Genomic DNA, 18,546 nt, shown 5'->3' with positions numbered 1-18,546 from the left:
TTTCTCCTTTCAGGTACCCAAGGTGTGAAATCTGGCCAAACAGTGGAGGAATAACAAGATGTAGACACACAATATCACGGTTCAGATTCTGGCACTGTGTGTAATTTGGATGATCCCTTAGCGGCAGGACATGTACGTGGTGAGATGCAGGAGTGGCCTGCAGCCAGGCACAGGGTGAGAATAGCGTAGCTGCCAGTACACTGGAGGGCAAGGGAAGTTCACACATGGGGCTGAAGCTTACCGAGGTCCCCAGCTAAAAAGCCAGAGGAGCTCGCCCAGGGGAGGTGTGGCTACTCTGCAGCCATTTAATAATGACCAGTTGGCCAGTAATAGACTGGAGATGGGACTTCTGCCCTTTCAGGGACAGAAAGCTGCTGGCCAATGAAAGGCTGGCAGCTGTCCAGTACTGGCAGCACCACCAGAAGAAGTGACAGCTGCAGGTACTGCACACAGGACTTGAGGAAGCAAGCTGCCCTGGATCGCGATTTTGTAAGTATTCGGGGGGGTGGTGGTGCCCTGAGGGGGTGCTTGTAGGGTGTTGGTTACAATTTGGTCATTCTGAAGAAGTCTTTGTTGTCATACATAGTTAATTGTAAGTCTTTATTGACTCTTAGAACTAGTTACAAATATACAGTAAAGGGTACAAGCTAGGAGCTGTCTCCATGCTTGCTGGTACACAGGGCTCTGTCCAACGCTCAGCTGACCCTGGGTGCAGGTCATGTGCTCTCTTACATCACTGTGTGAGTGGTACTGTACTCAATCCCACATTAATCCTATATGTGCTAGGCTCTTACACTACAGAGGTAGGTGAGTGAATGGGGGGTGGGGGGGGGGGGGGGTCAGGATTTTTGAGGCCATGGGGGAGATGAACCTGGCGGGGAGGGGTAACACCCTGGGGAGGGGGTGCCCTCCGGTGGGCCCAGGGAGCCCATTAAGGAGGCACCCAGCTCCAGGAAACTTGCCTGGCTGGTTGCTTGGTGTAAGACTCCCACCATGGGTTAAATCCTGGCATTGGTGGGATGAGGCCCTTAAGTTAGCACTGATCGTCCACTTAAGGGCCTAAATTAGCTCACTGGTAGGGTGGCTGCCTAATGCCAATGCTGCTGCTGGTAAAATTGCAGTGGGGGCAGATCACTTGCTGGATCTTACATGCCCACCGGAAGGGGAGTGTATAGTTCAGCCCATGGATTGTGCTGCGGAGGACACAGATGAGGATTTTGTTGGGCCAGGTGCCAGAAGGTTTGCAGAGTGAACTGTTAGGTGCATTGGAAAGCCTGTGTGCAATGTCAAGGAGCTTGGAGGACTTCAGCACCAACTTGACATAGGGCTTTGCACAGAGCTTGGTGCTCATCATTTCTAGCATGGAAGTGGTGGAAAACTCCATTAGCGCACTTGTAGACCCAATCGTGATGCAGTGCCTAACAGCTGCTGCCTCAGCTTCCATTGTAATGCAAGCAGAAGTCACCCAAAATCTGGGTGCTGCATTGGAAGCTTAGACTAAAATTGTGCAGGGTCAGCTTGCTACCATCCCAGCTCCGACTGCTCTCATGGCAGCTCAGTTTATTGCCCTGCTGTTTCAAGCTGCTGCCATCATCTTTGTGGATACTAGTGCTCAAAAGAGGGTTGTAGGGTATCAAACAGTTCGGCAATCTGCCTTCAACAGATCGCTAGGGTTGCTGAGGCACTACTCCAGGGGAGTGATTGTAGCTCCAGGGACTACAACCTCTCTCACAATGGTGACATCCGTGATCCCACTCCTGCCACTCTTCCAGTGCCCTTGCTATAGCTTGCCAGCCTGGACTGCTGCTGCCCATACTGTGACGGTGCAGTCCAATTCTGGGCTTTCTAGGCCTAGAGCTGCTAGAGGACATCTGCAAAGGCTGTCTGCAGTCTTCTCCAATGAAAGTCAGCAGCTTTCCACCAACCATTCTGCAGCTACTGGAGTAGCAGAGCATACGGGACAGGCGCTAAGGAAATGCGTAAGGGTGATTAGTTTACGTTTGTATGCAGTGTGGCATGATTTCATTTATAAATTTGGCTTGGAATGTTTATTATGTGTTGGTTTTTATTTTTACTCTGTGACCAAGATGACACTGACATTCAGAAACAAAGGGAAAGTAAAGAGTGGGAATTTTGGGGAGTGGGGTAACAATTAGTGGTATCTCACTTGAAGTAGTTCTTCACATACTGCCCAGCAGAAAGGCACTGGCTAGGTTGCCTCTGCCTCCTTTTCCTATTCTACCTATTCCTCTTTTTCCTCTTGCTCCCTCTTCTCTTCCTCCCTCATCTGACACCTTGTCCTGCTCTATGTGGCCTTTGCTCATTCTCTCAGTGATGCTGTCTTCTAAGGGATGGCCCACCAGTGCACTTGTGTCTGGCAGCTGGTTTGTGTTGAACCCATAAGGCCAAAAAAGATTCCTTCATCACTTGCCGCACCTCTCCCTGTGGTTATTTGCAACTTGTACCAAATATGAAAAGCACCAAACACTTGTAGAATTTTAGTAATAGCCAGAAGAAATCAAGCAGCAAGTAAACCTATATGTAATTGATAATCCCTAGCATTGGGTGAGAGGCCCTTCCTCCTGTTTAACACCTGCTCAGCTGAGTGAAGTTACTGTTAGTGTCCAAGATAAATTTCTACCACACTATTTTTAAAACATTTGTCCACAGGATGCAAATGTGGTGATAAGGCCACATTTATTGTCAGTCTCTAGTTACCCTGAGAAGGTGATACACTTGGTTTTGCAATTGAGTGGTATGCTAGGTGATTGAGGGTCTTGCAGGGGCCAGATTGACCAGCGGTGATAGGTTTGAAGACAATCCGGCAGCTTTCATAGTGATTTTTGTCTTCTCTGGTGCCAACCCTCAAATTTGTCAAGCATATTGAAGTCAGCTTCACACCTTTCTAAGGTACAATTTAAAATCATGATCTCTGGTTGCTGTTAACACAACCTATTAGTACAATCACTACACTACACCATCATACCCATTGTAAAACCTGTTCAAATATGCCTTCGACAGTAATTGAATTTATTCTCTTCTTTTGCCAGCAGCAAGCGCTTGGTGGTAGTATTACAGAATGACACAAACCTCCATCCCAGACGTGCCTATACAAGTGAAGATGAGGCCTGGAAGTCATACCTTGAAAACCCATTGACAGCTGCCACAAAAGCCATGATGAGCATCAATGGTGATGAAGATAGTGCTGCTGCCTTAGGATTGCTTTACGATTACTACAAGGTCTGTCTACTTATAAATACCAGTTACTGGTTTCTGCGCAGTCTTCCCCCTGGAGCTGCATTGCTGTCATATTCTTACTTGGATTTTGTTCTATTGTTAGGTCCCTAGGGACAAGAGACTCATGCCAATTGGTAAAGTAGCTGAAGCACAGGATGATCAAGAAAAAAGGTACATTTATTATTTTCACAATCTCCTGGTGATTTAGTGGGGTAGCGGTAGGCAGGAATAGAATGGTTGTATTAATGAATTCCTGGCCCAGGCCCCAGGTGCTCAGTGCTGTTTGGAAAGGCTGAATTGCCACGTAGACAATCTCTGTGAATACTTTGCTTCTCCAAGCCTCAATGCAATCCTCCACTATTCAGTAAGGTCACATGAACCGGCACAAGAAAAATTTCTCACGATCCACATTTAGGGTATGCCCCCAGGCTTGTCATGTGCCCTGGCCTAGCTAATGAGGCTAAATGCAGATCCTAATAACATAGTTGTATGAATAGGGAGGGAGGAAAGTGTAGGCCAGTGCCCCGAGCTTGCAACAACTAAAATAAGGTGCTGTCCCCAAGCTTATAGTGTGTGCATTGGTGTTAATGCAGTTAGCCTGCTACAAGCATTGGACTGTGTATCATCTTTTATGGTGAATCAGACTTTTTCTCTCAAACAGGACTGAGAACAGGGAACAGGGCGGAGTGCATGCTCTTGCTTTCACAGCAAGGCACCACTCCACACTCAATAGTTGAAGTTTCTTCCCTTCACAGAAGGTGAGATTCTCTCCAAAATGAACACGCACCACCCCATGTTTGCCGACGGAACTGATTGCTCTCTCCCACATCAGGGGAAACCTCCTCTCCTACCAGTACCAGCTGTTCAGTGATCTGTACAACTCTGGCTACTGCTGAAGCTAACTTATTAAAACCCACAAAGACCCAGGAGAAAATGCGAACACAGACTAACCATGGAGGGATTTAAATACAAATACAGTATGACACCAAGATGGGAAAAGTTTATTGAATGCCAAAATAGCTAGCTAGAATACAAAATGTATTATAGGCTTGATGTCAGGGAAGGCCCATACAGGCCAGCGATGAGAGTTCACAGTCCATCTTTGGCCTGTAAAGGTTATCGTGACTTGAGCCCAAACGTTGAGTGCCTTTTATCTGTTCCAGGTGGCTGCTGTGATAAGCTTGGACAGTTTGTGTTGCGGGGTCAGTAATATAAAAGGAATTCAGGCTGCTCATTGGGTAAACTCAATGTCCTATCACCCGAGGAAGCTCATTCCGCAACCCCCACCCCACCAAGATTCATTTTAGGCAAATAATTCATGCTGATATCCATTTCCATGAGCACCATCAGCTCAATACCTTGGCCAAGTGGACCCTCGCTTTTGTGAGCCTGTGCAGTGATTGTCAATCGACTATCAGTCAACTGCAGGGTTATCAGAGCAAGACCTGATCTTGTTGTCAATGCAAAAGCAAAATACTGCAGATGCTGAAAATCTGAAATAAAAACAGGAAATACTGGATATGCTGGTTCTGATAAAAGATCATCATCATCCTGTAACGTTAACTCTGTTTCTCTCTCTTGATTCTGTCATCACCTATCATCCACTCACATATACATTCCAGTGCAAGATCATTGGATAATGCAATATGAAATTATTTAATTTTATCTTGATAAGACAAGGCCAGTTGTTGCCCTTCCACCGCCATTCCCTCCTTCCACCGCCATTCCCTCCTTCCACCGCCATTCCCTCCTTCCACCGCCATTCCCTCCTTCCAACTGGCATCAGCTGGCTAAATAGACTAGTAATCAACTCTAAGAATTTATCGGTTTATATAACTCAACACTTCTAAATCACCCGGTGCATCTCCTCATTAAATGTCAGAAGAGCTGCTGATGTATTTGAATCATTCCATTTGCCCAGCTAGGTTCCGAGTAAAATGAAAGCGAAAGAATGTGGGAAATATACATCAGGTCTGTGAGCTGTGTGAAGTGAAAAGACATGTTAACGATTCTGACGGCCCCCCATCCATCAGGTGACAGGATATCAACAGAGAAAGATTACCTCATTCCAACATTACCTACAAAATTGCCACTTTGTTATTCAAATTACTTTAATGTCCTGCCTACACTCAAAATGTGTAAATGTCTTTGAGGATGTTAATGGCTTCAGTCGAACAAAAGATCAGCATTAATGCAAAGTGTTGAGTTTAATAGGGCCGTTCACACTTCACACTGAACTCTTATCACCAATGTACGAATTAAACTAAGATTTAGTGAGGAGTAGTTTGGTTTGTATTAGAACATTTTAACAATGTTGTTTCATTTAATTCAGTGTTTAAAATTGGAAGTTGATGTTTGGGACCCAAGAAATCATATCTTCTACCCAATAAATGTGTAATGAGACTTGGAGCCAACAAGGGTCTACTGAAGTTTGGAAATTGGAGATTTCTGAATAAAATGACCTATATTGTGTGCTTGAGGGAATTCCTCTCAAAATTAATGGGAAAGCAGAATTTATAGTCTCAGATCTAGACTCTGGTTTATATTATAGCAATGTAATTTTCCTGAAGCCAAACTAAATATACTCATTCCAGAAGCATTCCAAGTCACTGAGCATCATTTTTTCTGATGATAGACGGGCTGGAAAACCTCATTGCTGACCTGTGTGAATCTCACTGATGTAAAGGGAAATAAAGGCACTTAAGAGTATCCAATGCAACTTCTCAGTCACTGGACATATGTAGTGCTACAGATGAACCACTGTTCCATCATTGCCAGAGATGTTTTTATTCCACCCTGCAGTTGACGTGTAACTGGACTAGTAATCTAGAGACCTGGGCTAATGCTCAGTAGATATGAGTTCGAATCCTACTGTGGCAATTGGAAAAATTTAAATTTAATTGATTAAAATAAAAACCTGGATTGAAAAGCTAGTCTCAGTATTGCTGATCATGAAATTACTGAATTGTCGAACTCCACTAGTTCACTAGTGTCCTTTAGGGAAGGCAATCTGCTGCCCCTATCCACCCTGGCCTATAAGCGATTCCAGATCCAAAGCAATGTTGTTCTCTGAAATAACCTAGCAAGCCACTCAGTTGTACCAAACCGAGTCCTGAAGGACATATCTGCTGGACTGAGCCTGCAAGAGGTGGTGGGGGAACCGCCAAGAGGGAAAACCTACTTGACTTCATTCTGACCAGTCTACCTGTGGCAGATGCATCTGTCCGTGACAGTATAAGTAGGAGTGACCACCACACAGTCCTTCTGGAGATGAAGTCCCATATTCAAGCTGAGGGCACAATTCATCATGTTGACTGCCATGCTAAATGGAATAGATTCAGAACAGATTTGGCAGTTAAAAGACATTGTGGGCCATCAGTAACAGCAGAACCTTATTCCACCATAATCCGTAACCTCATTGCATGGCGTACCCCTCACGGTACTATCACCATCAAGTTAGGGGGTCAACCTGGTTCAATGAGAAGTGCTGGTGAACATGCCAAGAGTAGCACCAGGCATTCCTAAAATGAGGCGCCAAATTGGTGAAGCTACAACACAGGACTACACACATGCTGAACCGCAGAAGCAGCATGCTATAGGCAAAGCTAAGTAACCCATAACTAAGGGATCGAATCAAAGCTCTGTAGTCCTACCACATCCAGTTGTAAATCAAGGTGGAAAATTAAACAACTAATTGGAGCAGGAAGCTCCACAAACATCCCCATCCTCAATGATGGTGGAGCCCAGCACATCAGTGTAAAAGATGAGGCTCAGGTTTTGTAGCTGTGTTCAGATGCTTCATCAATGACCTTTGCTCCATTACAAGATCAGAAGCGGGAATGTTTGCTGATGATTGCACAGTGTTCACTACCATTCTCCACTGTTCAGATAGTGAAGCAGATGGTACCCACATGTAGAAAGACCTGGACAACATTTAGGCTTGGGCAGATAAGTGGGAAGTAACATCATCCATTACTTTAAGAATTCACTCCCTTCACCACCAACACACAGTGGCAGCAGCGTGTACCATCTACAAGATGCACTGCAGTACTCACCAGGGCTCCTTCAATAGTGCCTTCCAAACCTGTGACTGCTACCATGTAGAAGCACATGGCGGTAGACACATGGGAACGTCATCATCTGCAAGTTCCCCTCCAAGTAACATGCCATCCTGACTTGGAATTATATTACCATCCCTTCACTGTCATTGAGTCAAAAGCATGGAACTCCCTCTCCAACAGCACTGGGATCTATCTACACAACAATGACTGCAGTGGTTCAAGAGGGCAGCTCAGCACCACCCTCTCCAGGGCAATTAGGGATGGGCAATAAATGCTGGTCTTGCAGAAGACATCCAGACCCCATGAACGAGTAAGAACAACAACAACATTTGTATCGAGCCTGGAATGTAATGAAACATCCCAAAGCACTTCACAGGAGCAGTGTAAAACAAAGTATGACTCTGAGCAACATAAGGAGATATTGGGTCAGATGATCAAAAGCTTGGCGAAAGTAGTAGTTTTAAGGAGTGTCTTAAAGAAGGAAAGCGAGGTGGAGAGGTGTTGGGAAGGAATTCCAGAGCTTGGAGCCTAGGCAGCTGAAGGCACGACCACCAATGGTAGAGAAATTAAAATTGGGGATACTCAAAAGTCCAGAATTAGAGGAGCGCAGGTATCTTAGAGGGCTGTGGGGCTAGGGAGATTACAAAGATGGGAACAGGTGAAGCCATGGAGGGATTTAAAAATAAGAATGAGAATTTTAAAATCAGATGTTGTTTGACTGAGAGCCACTGTAGGTCACTGTAGGCCCCAAGCCACAGGGGTGATAGAGGAATGGGACTTGGTGTGAATTATGACACGGATAACAGAGATGACCTCAAGATTACGCGGAGTGGAATGTGGTTAACCAGCCAGGAGTGTGTTGGACTATTCAAGTTTAGAGGTAACAAAGCCATGAATGGGGGTTTCAACAGCACATGAGCTGAGATGGGGGCAAAGTCGGGTAATGTAATAGAGGTGGAAATAGGTGATCTTGGTCAGAAGCTCATCTCAGGCTCAAATATGACACCAAGATTGTGAAGAGACTGGTTAGTCTCAGTCTATTGCCAGGGTGAGGGATGAAGTCTATAGCTAGGGAACAGATGTTGGAACAGGGCTGAAAACAATGGCTTTAGCCTTCCCAATATTTAATTGGAGGAAATTTCTGCTCGTCTAGCACTGGATTTCAGATAAGTAGTCTGATAACCTAGCAACAGCAGAGGAGTTGAGAGGTGGTGCTGAGATTGAGCTGGGTGTTGTAGCACTTAGCTTTGTCTATAGTGTGCTGTTTCTGCTGTTTAGTATGCATGTAGCCCTGTGTTGTAGCTTCACCAGGATGGCACCTCACTTTTAGGTATACCTGGTGCTAATCCTGGCACGTTCTCCTGCACTGTTCATGTGAAAACGAACCTTCTGCTTTAGGATGATGTTGCTAAGGAGCAGCAACAGGTAGATGAGAAATAAAAGGGGGGCAAAGATAGATCCTTGGGGATCACCAGAGGTAACGGCTCAGGCATGGGAAGAGAAGCCATTGCAAGTGATACCCTGCCTACAATTAGATAAGAACTGAACCGAGTGAGAGCAGCCCCACCCAGCTGGAGAGGCTTTGGAGGAGGATGTTGTGGTCAACTGTGTCAAAGGCTGCAGACAGATTGAGAAAGATGAGGAGGTAAAGTTTGCACTTGTCACAGTCACAAAGGATGTTATTGGTGATTTTGTTAAGAGCTGTTTAGGTACTGTGGCAGGGTCAAAAACTGATTGGAGTGACTCAAACATGGAGTTCTAGGAAAGATGGGAATTTTGGGAGGCAGCACTGATTGTGAGCCGAGCTCACCTCCTGCCCAATTAGAGAGTTTACATATTAAAATAACATTACTTCCGCGACACAGACGCGTCACGGGGTCAGGGCCCATAAACGATCCAGGTGTCGGGTTATCGATCCTGGATTGAAAATCCCACCCTAGGACGTATTGTTGGAGGTGAGGTCGGAGGGGTCAGGAAAGAGGGATTTAAGAAGATGGCTTGCAGTAGAGAAAAGAAGCAGAAGGTTATCTTTGCTATCCAGGATGATTCCTGAATACTGAACAGTTTTAGCAGTCGAGATGAGGGCCTGTTAGTGCTTCACGTGGTCCACTCAGATCCTTTCAGGCTTGCGTCCCTTAGACTTAAGGGAGAAGTGATGAAGGCAGTAGCAGGGGGAATGGCCAGACTGCAAGAGAGTAATGGTTTTCACTGAGGACTAGGGTATCAAAGATAGAGATGAGAGTGTGGTTGAGCAAATCAGCAGTTGCAGAAATTTGTGCCAGATGGAGGGTTAAAGGCTAGACAGGTGGGATTTTGTAAGTGAAATGGGGAAAAGTTTTTCTTCTGGGGTGGGTGCAGAAGGAAGTAGGGCCGAGGTTTGAAAGGGGGTTGTGGAGGTGAGTGGATGCAAGGAAGTGATCGGAGATGGCCTTATTTGTGATTGGTACGACGGGACTAGCAAGATCACGCGAGCTAGCAAGACTAAGGGGGTGGCGGCGAATATGGGTGGGGAGTTTGCATGAAGGGAGACAATTAGGGAGGATAAAGGGGCAGTGAATTCAGAGGAGAGAGAGCATGATGAGTTGAGATGGAGGTTGAAATCACTGAAAATTCACTTAGCACAGAGGCTAAGGGAGGAAAGCAGTGAAGATATCTCCGTGAGAAAATAATAATATAAAACAAATGCAGGGTAGCAGCAACCATTTATGCATTGCAAACTTCCACCAACGTGTCCTTTGATTTAATTTTGTTTCCTGTAACAAGCTGGATTCATTCCATTTGACACTCAAGCTACCTCCTGAATGAGGCCTGATTTGTAATTTTCATGGACAATTTAAGGGAATTTCAGAATTGGTTCCCAGCCCCTGTAATGAAAATAACTTTTGATTTATTGAGGTAGATTTTCTGCTTTAGCACCTGGTCATAAGGCATAACATAGGTGTAACACACAGAGGATGTTCATTATCGGGGATTGGGGAGATTTGACACTTCTGGAACCCACGCAAATTTCTGTCTATCCACCTGAATTTTTCTCTGTACTGCACCTGGGGGATGTTTTTATGTCCAACCAATAGAAGTGGACAAAAACAAAAAAATGCTGGAAAAACTCAGCAGGTCTAACAGCAACAACAGAAGAGAAAGACAGAGTTAACATTTCAAGTCCTTATGACTCTTCTTCAGAGCTGAAGAAAAGTAAAAACGTGACAAAATTTATACTGTTTAAGGGGGGATGGAGCAGGTGAAGCTGGATAGAAGACTAACGATAGGTGCAGGTAAAGGAGAGATTGACAAAGATGTCATGAACAAAAAGACAAAGTGGTGTTAATGGTAGTGGTAATGGCTAAAGGAGGTGCTGATGGTGGCATTAAGGTCAGAAAGCAGAATGTGGTAATAGCGGGACAAGGATAAAACAATGAATGAAAATAAATAAAAAATAAATTTTTATCCCCACCTTTTATCCTATTTTTGATCTTTTTCTCGCACCACTGTCCCCTCCCCCCAACCCACCCCCACAAGGGCCATCTGTCACTTGTTCATGTTGTTCTTTCCAGAGCGCTTACCGTTGTCTTGCTATCTCTCCACAGATGCTGTTAGACCTGCTGAGTTTTTCCAGCATTTTCTGTTTTTGTTTCAGATTTCCAACATCCGCAGTATTTTGCTTTTACAAAAAAGTGGACAGTCTGTCCCTTTCATAAACCATTGAAACAAAAATGGAATGCTCAGCAAACACTCAATAAGCCAGGCAACATTTGTGGGGAGGAAAAAAAAGTGACTTTCCCAACGACCTTTCCTCAGGACTGGCTATGTACTTTGAATTACCACAGGCCTCTTGGCTCAGTTTCAATTTACAAGATTACTAGTAATAAGTCAATATTAGACTTTTGACTTTGAGCTTTCTTGAACACCCTGCTTCCTGCCATGATCAACTGTATCCATCTCATGTGTCACAATTCAGTCAGCTGGCTGACAGCATCTAAACTAAAGGAATTCCAGCAACGGCCTGGTGGGTAAAGGCATCACCCAGTATAACATAATGCCTGACAGACCACGATGGTCATAAGTTTGATTCCAGGCGGGTGCTGAATTAGCTTATCTCAGCTGGGGACGACAATAGGGCTTTGCAGTTAGTCAGGTGCTAGATGGGCAAAATCAACCATAGTTTCAGCTTTTGAACCAATTGGCACTTGGTAAACCCTCTTTGAAAGTCTCTACTGGTAGAATAATGAGGCTCACGCAAAAAGAATTATCACTTGGGCCCAGAATTGGAACTGAGCCTATTGCTCAAGGAACTGTTTTCAATTAAGAGGCAGCATTTTTAGTTATCATATTGTCAATGTATATTTATTTATTTTATTGTCATGTCTTTTTCTTTTCACCCTCTTTCCTGATGATGTTTATTACTTGGTTTGATATGGTTCCATGGGTGTCTAGTCTCTTTGGTCTAATGACGCAAGTCATCATTATTTGTTTTAATTGAGAGCAAATGTTGGTGGACTGTTTGATGGGAGGCGGGGGGGCAGGTTGGTATTACAGCCAAGCACTAGTCTAGCTTTGTCCAAACACTTGTATGTATTTCCGACAAGGGTCATTAGATGGCCATCAGGCATGGGAACTCTGGCTGTCTTTTGTTATTGTTTTCCTTCCTCACCCATGGGTGCCAAGAGCCACAACTGCAACTAACTCAACACAGACCAAGGATTGAACCTGGGGCCTTTCTGGTGCATGACTCAGCTACTCACTGGATAAAATTAAATCATTGGGCAAGGGGAAGGGAAGAATTTAACAAGTTCGAAAAAAAATACAAAAAAAAAGCTGTTCGTGTCCATAAATTCTAAACGAAGTGAAGCAAATAACTGAGAGTACAAACCTATTGTGTCACTGCCAGTCCATGTTAAGTAAGTATAAGTGAAGTTTTTTTCTTTGAATCAGTTTCAAAAGTTCTTATTCTGACAGTATTTTTTCCTGTGTCTTGATTTATCAGAAATTGCCTTACATCATCTGATAATCAGAACGATCTAGAAGTACATGACAATCGAGTGCAAGTTCTTAAGTCCCTCCCGGTGAACCTGTCCTTGCACCCGGAGCATTTGGATGTCTCAAAGCGGGAGCCTTACGGTGCAAACCCAGCTGAGAACACGCCTGTGTCGGTGGCAGGAGTAGCAGTGGTCAGCATCAAAACGGAGGGTTACCCCACCAGCTACTCGGGGGCAATGACTCCCACTGTGCACTATAGTAGAGCCGAGAGCGATGAACAGAGAGGGGTGATCTTTGAACAGAACCTTGGCAGCAGCCAGTACGAAGTGTTCACCGTCACACACACCAACTACCTCAAAGATGACCAGCGCAGCACACCTGACAGCAGCTACAGTGAAACATTTAAGGATGGAATAGTGGAAGTAAGTTGTGATTTAAAAATAAACATGTGTACATATGCTATGTTATATTTATGGAAATATACTTCATTCCTCAAGGATTTTGTACACTAGATGCATTAAGGGCCACTCCCCCTACCACATTGCTGTGGTTGGATGCTGGGTTAATTGAAAGTTTCAAGGGTATGATTGATTGATAGATTTTTGTTGCACAAGGATATGGAGTAAAGGCAGGAAATGGAGTTGTGGTACAGATTAGCCGTGATATGACTGAATGGCGGAACAGGCTGGAGGCGCTGAATGGTCATTAGCCCTATCTTCCATTGTCAGTGAGGGATCGTATGTAGGTCACATTAGGACAGTCTTTGGCATTAAATGTCTAATCCAACTGTATATAAAACAGGTACAATGTCCCAAATCCGGCTATCTGAAAACCGGAGATGTCCAAAAGCCAAATGTTTTTATAAGCTGCCATGCATGAATTTTTAATTCTTGTTAAATGAGTAAAATAACTTAGCCCTTTTAAAAAAAATTAATACATGGGATGTGAGCATCACCAGCTAGGCCAGCATTTATTGCCCATCCCTAATTGGCCTTGAGAAGATGCCTTCTTGAATCGCTGCAGTCCTTGTGGTGTAGGTGCACCCACAGTGCTGTTAGGGAGGGACTTCCAGGAATTTGACCCAGCGACAGTGAAGGAAGGCTTGTTCGGCTAGGTACCGCATTGGCGTGGTGGTGCACTGGACCAGTTATTGGTTTCGTGCACCAGTCTTTTCCTACATGTCAAGTGGTCCAAGCAACCCTTGACTCCTCCCGACACAGCACGGCCTGACCTGGTCTGAACCACCCGATCCAAAAACCAGCAAAATCCAAAATCCCAGCATGGGTTTGGTCCAGAGGTTGCCTGTTTTGAGACACTGTACCTGTATATTAATGTTCTGCTCTCCTAGACCCTTTCCATACCACAATCATTTGATCTATCAGACTGAAAAATGAGTGCTTTGTGACTGCCTTTGAAGCCCTGCACTTCAGTTAACATTGATTCAGTGTTGGATTTGCTTTCGGTTCTACACTCTTGTGCTTCTTGGCTCTGAAAACTGCCGAAATTATGCTATGATTTTGGTGTTGGTTTTACACCCATCCTTCCTACTCCAAGCAAAGAATCTTCCTGTCTTATCTGGGTTATCGCAAAACCCGTCTGAGGAAATGCAAAGCTGGGAAAATAAAGGTTAATTTTGAAAAGAAAAACGACTACACCTATGTGGGCATATAAACAGTTACTTGTGTATACTCGATGATTTTGATTATTTTAAGCTGCAGCTTTCCAATCCCAGAGCAGCAGCCAAAGCCAGTCAGTGAAGGGCATGTGCAGAAAACTGAAGCACATGGATGCTAACATGAACCTACGAATTAGGAGCAGGAGTAGGCCGCTTGAGCCTGCTCCGCCATTCAATAAGATCTTGGCTGATCTAATTTTAACATCGGTTCCATATTCCTGCCTACCCCCGATAACCTTTTATCCCCTTGCTTATCAAGAATCTATCTACCTCTGCCATAAAGATATTCAAAGACTCTGCCTCAACCACCTTTTGAGGAGGACAGAGTTCCAAAGACTCTCGACCCTCTGTCTTAAATGGGTGGCCTCTTATTTTTTAAACAGTGACCCCCTAGTTCTAGATTCCCCCACAAGAGGAAAACATCCTTTACACATCCACCTTGTCAAATCCCCTCAGGGCCTTAAAGGTTTCAATCAAGTCTCCTCTTACTCTTCTAAATTCCAGTGGATACAAGCCTAGCCTATCCAGCCTTTCCTCATAAGACAACCCTCCCATTGCAGGTGTTAATCTGGTAAAGCTTCTCTGAACTGCTTCCAACGCATGAACATCTTTACTTAAATAAGGAGACTAATACTGTACACAGTACTCCAGGTGTGGCCTCACCAATGCTCTTTATAACTGAAGCATAACCTCCCCACTCTTGAATTCAATTCCCCTGGCAATAAATGCTAATATTCTATTAGCTTTGCTAATTACTTGCTGTACCTGCTTACTAACCATTTGTGATTCATGCACTAGGACACCCAGATCCCTCTGCATCTCAGAGCTTGGCAATTTCACCATTTAGTAATATGCTTTTTTTTTTCATCCTGCCAAAATAGACAATTTTACATTTATCCACATTATACTCCATTTGCCAGATCTTTGCCCACTCGCCTAACCTATCTCTATCCTTTTGTAGCCTCCTTATGTCCTCTTCACAACTTGCTTTCCTACCTATCTTTGTGTCATCCTCAAATTTAACAACCATACCATCGGTCCCTTCATCCAAATCATTTATATAAATTATGAAGAGTTGAGAGCCCAGCACAGATCCCTGTGACACACCACTTGTCACATCCTGCCAACCAGAAAATTACCAGTTTATGCCTACTCTGTTTCCTGTTAGCTAGCTAATATTCCATCCATGCCAATATGTTACCTCCTACACCATGGATTTTTATTTTCTGCAATAATCTTTGATGTGGCACCTTATCAAATGATAATCTAAGTGAAAATCTAAGTACAGTACGTCCACCGATTTCCCCTTTATCCACAGCACATGTGACTTCTTCAGAGAACTCCAATAAATTGGATGAACGTGATTTCCCATTCACAAAACTACGTTGACCCTGCCAGATTAACTTGAATATATCTTAAGTGCCCTGCTATAACATCTTTCATAATAGCTTCTAATATTTTCCCTATGACGGATGTTAAGCTAACTGGCCTATAGTTTCCTGCTGTCTCCGTCCCTTTTTGAATAAAGGAGTTATATTTGCTATTTTCCAATCTAATGGCACCTTTCCCGAATCTAGCGAATTTTGGAAAATTAAAACCAACGCATCAACTATCTCACTAGCCACTTCTTTTAAGATCCTAAGATGAAATCTATCAGGACCGGGGACTTGTCAACCTGCAGTTCCAACAATCAGCTAAATACCCCTTCCATAGTGGTTGTAATTATCTTGAGTTCTTTCCTCCCTTCCAACTCCTGATTTACAGCTATTTCTGGGAATGTTGCTTATATCCCCTATAGTGAAGATCAGCACAAAATATCTGTTCAATTCATCTACCATCTCTTATTCTCTATTAATAATTCCTTAGAATCACTTTCTATAGGACCAACGCTTACTTTGTTAACTCATATATTTAAATATCTGTAGAAATTCTTACTGTTTGTCTTTCTATTTAAAGATATTCCCTAACATGTGAATAGTTCACAAATGGACAAGTTGGGCAGGTTTTTACTATCCCTGAGGTAGCAGGAAAGGTAATGGGGGTGGCTTGCTAAAAAAGGAGGGAGCCTGTAGAAGAGGGCAGCCAATTTAAATATTCAAGGACCCAGTTAGGGTCGATCCTTTGGGCCCGCCTCATGTAATGGCCGCCATCTCCATAGAGGTGGCTTCCCTACAGCAACCTGGGTGGGGAGGTGCATCCGAACCAGCCCATTTAAGGAGCTATATGAGGGAAAGGCTGCCGCCATGGCCAAAACACTACCCCTGGAGGGCTTTCCCCTCCGTTCCAAGGGGATTTCCATCCTCAGTCCCTCAGAACTTGCTTTCTGAGACCCCTTAGGTGCCTTTGTGGCCGACGACCCACCTAATCACTCGATGGGGCTGCTGAGGCTCTAAAGCTGCCAGCCTCTAATTTAACCACTTGCATTGGGAGCCACCTAAGGACATTGGAGCCCGAAGGTGGCCAATTAGGAGGCAGCCTCTGGTGAAATTGCTGAGCTGATCTTGCTGCTGGCGAGTGTGGGATTGGGTCCCCCATTTCATCCTGAAGTGGGGTCCTGAAGCCCACGGTAAAATCTTGCCCTTTATGTTGGTAGAGTCAGGTGTGTGCCTGAAACACTTTTGGGGACCAGATGTAGAGGTATTCAAAATCATGAGAGAAGCTGGATATATCGAGAACCAGAGGCCTCGATTTAAAGTCATTGGTAAAAGAAGCAATGGTGACATGAGGAAAATCTTTTTTAACGCAGCCAGGTTAGGTTCTGGAATGCACTGCCTGAGAGTGTGGTGGAGGCAGGGTCAAAGGAGGTTTTCAAAAGGGAATTGGATCATTATCTGAAAAGGAAGAATTTGTAGGGCTTCGGGGAAGAGGGAGGGGAGTGACACTAGGTGAATTGCTCCTCAGAGGGCCAGCACAGACAAGATGAAGCGAATGGCCTCCTTCTGTGCTGGTGCTATTCTATAATCCTATAGGTACATTAGGTAATTTAGTTTTGAAAAAGGATGTCAAATCTTTAAACTAAATTCTGGAATAAAAGTCTCTAGCAGTTAACTGTAGCAGATCAGAATCAACAGTTCTATCAAATGATATGATGTGATTTGGGAACCAAGGACCAATTTTTTTTGATTGTAGCAAAAATGGATCTTACTGGAAGATTTTCTTTTGCCAGATGTGGTGGGTTGAGCTCAAGACTGTTGGCTCACTTCTGCATCTTGAAATTAACAGTACATTGAGAAAGCAAATTAGATGTGATAGAGAGAGAGGAATAATGTTGGTGTTGGTACTGCAAGTAAAAAATATGACACACTTAAAAGGTCATGAGGCAGTCAAAATTGTAAGTGGTCTGGCCAGAATACTTGGAAGGAAACTGTTCCCATTGATGAAAGGGTTGAGAAACAGAGGACATCATTTTAAGGTAACAAAAAGAGAATTACCTGGAAAAATTCAGCAGGTCTGGCAGCATCGGTGGAGAAGAAAAGAGTCGACGTTTCGAGTCCACATGACCCTTCTGTTTTTGTTTTGGATTTCCAGCATCCACAGTAGTTTTTTGTTTTTATCATTTTAAGGTAAATGGCAAAAGAACCAAAGGTGACAGTGGGTAGGACCTGGAATAGGCTGCCTGAGAGTGTGTTGGAGGCTGATTCAATCATGACTTTCTAAAGGGAATTGGATAATTATCTGAAGAGAAGATTTATAGGGCTATGGGGAAAAGGCAGAGGAGTAGGACTTGCTGAGTTGCTCTTGCAGAGAGCCAGCATAGACACGACTGACTGAATGGCCACCTCCCATTCTTGTGACCATTCTATGATAACCTCAATTTCCGTATTTTGCAATTTATTTGATGTACATTGCACACTTATAGGCCCCTGAATCTAACTGAGTTTAAATCCCATTCTAACAGTAAGATAGAAATTCTAAAGGGCTGTTTCAGATGAACAGTTTTAGGATGAGATGAATATTTTTATTCAAATATAGAAATAGCTCTTCGGAGTTAAGATGTGTTATTATCTTCTTCCTCATTGGGAGTTTATTCTCAGTTGTGGAGCAATCATTTAATCATGTTATTCAGGATTACTAGAAATGTTCTAAAAGTGAATTGATACAATGGTTTGGTGTTAGTGGAAAACAATTTCAACTTCACATCAATGCCTAAATCTAGATTTCAGGTCGATTATGACCCTGTGGAGGGGATAGTTCCCCAGTGCTTCGGTTTGTGGAGATCAAATCCAGTATGCTGTCAAACCAAGTTTCCAGAGTATGGATCATTTTCCTTTTTCAAAAGGACATGTACATTAGTAGCCCTACCAGTCCTTCCTTTAATTACTTGGAGAGCGGCGATTCTCCTCTTCCTACTATCTAAACAATTAAATTATTGACTTTTGGGAGAGAGCTCCGTGTGTGTGTCTCCAGCATGTACAGAGTGCTCCACACTGGACAGTCACCAGAGTTCCAGTCGGAGAGGAGCTAAACAGCGTTGACAGTGTTCTGCCAACCAGATACCTACTGGTCTCCTGTGAGAGCGGCAGTGCAAATGTAGTTTGCTTGTGGGACAGTCCAGGAGACCAGTGGTGAGCAGTAGAGGGGGAATTTCTCTTTACTATT

At 44.0% G+C, this 18,546-nt stretch overlaps 1 protein-coding gene across 2 annotated transcripts in view; it reads left to right on the top strand.

Moving 5' to 3' along the window:
* The window catches only part of grhl2b (grainyhead-like transcription factor 2b), a 137,485-nt gene that overhangs the window by 20,194 nt on the left and 98,745 nt on the right, over window positions 1–18,546 (top strand). The window contains exons 2-4 of one of the 2 annotated variants that reach the window (XM_078540018.1): window positions 3,054–3,240; window positions 3,341–3,408; window positions 12,280–12,694. In XM_078540018.1, the coding sequence (XP_078396144.1) occupies window positions 3,054–3,240; window positions 3,341–3,408; window positions 12,280–12,694 (670 nt within the window). Of the gene's footprint in view, window positions 1–3,050; window positions 3,241–3,340; window positions 3,409–12,279; window positions 12,695–18,546 lie in introns of both variants that reach the window. The other variant, XM_078540017.1, reaches the window with a different exon arrangement.

The sequence above is a fragment of the Cetorhinus maximus genome, chromosome 4 (assembly GCF_964194155.1).
Source record: "Cetorhinus maximus chromosome 4, sCetMax3.hap1.1, whole genome shotgun sequence".
Taxonomy (NCBI): Eukaryota; Metazoa; Chordata; class Chondrichthyes; order Lamniformes; family Cetorhinidae; genus Cetorhinus; species Cetorhinus maximus.
Note: the sequence above shows the minus strand (reverse complement) of the source record. Positions and strands in the feature narration are given on the sequence as shown.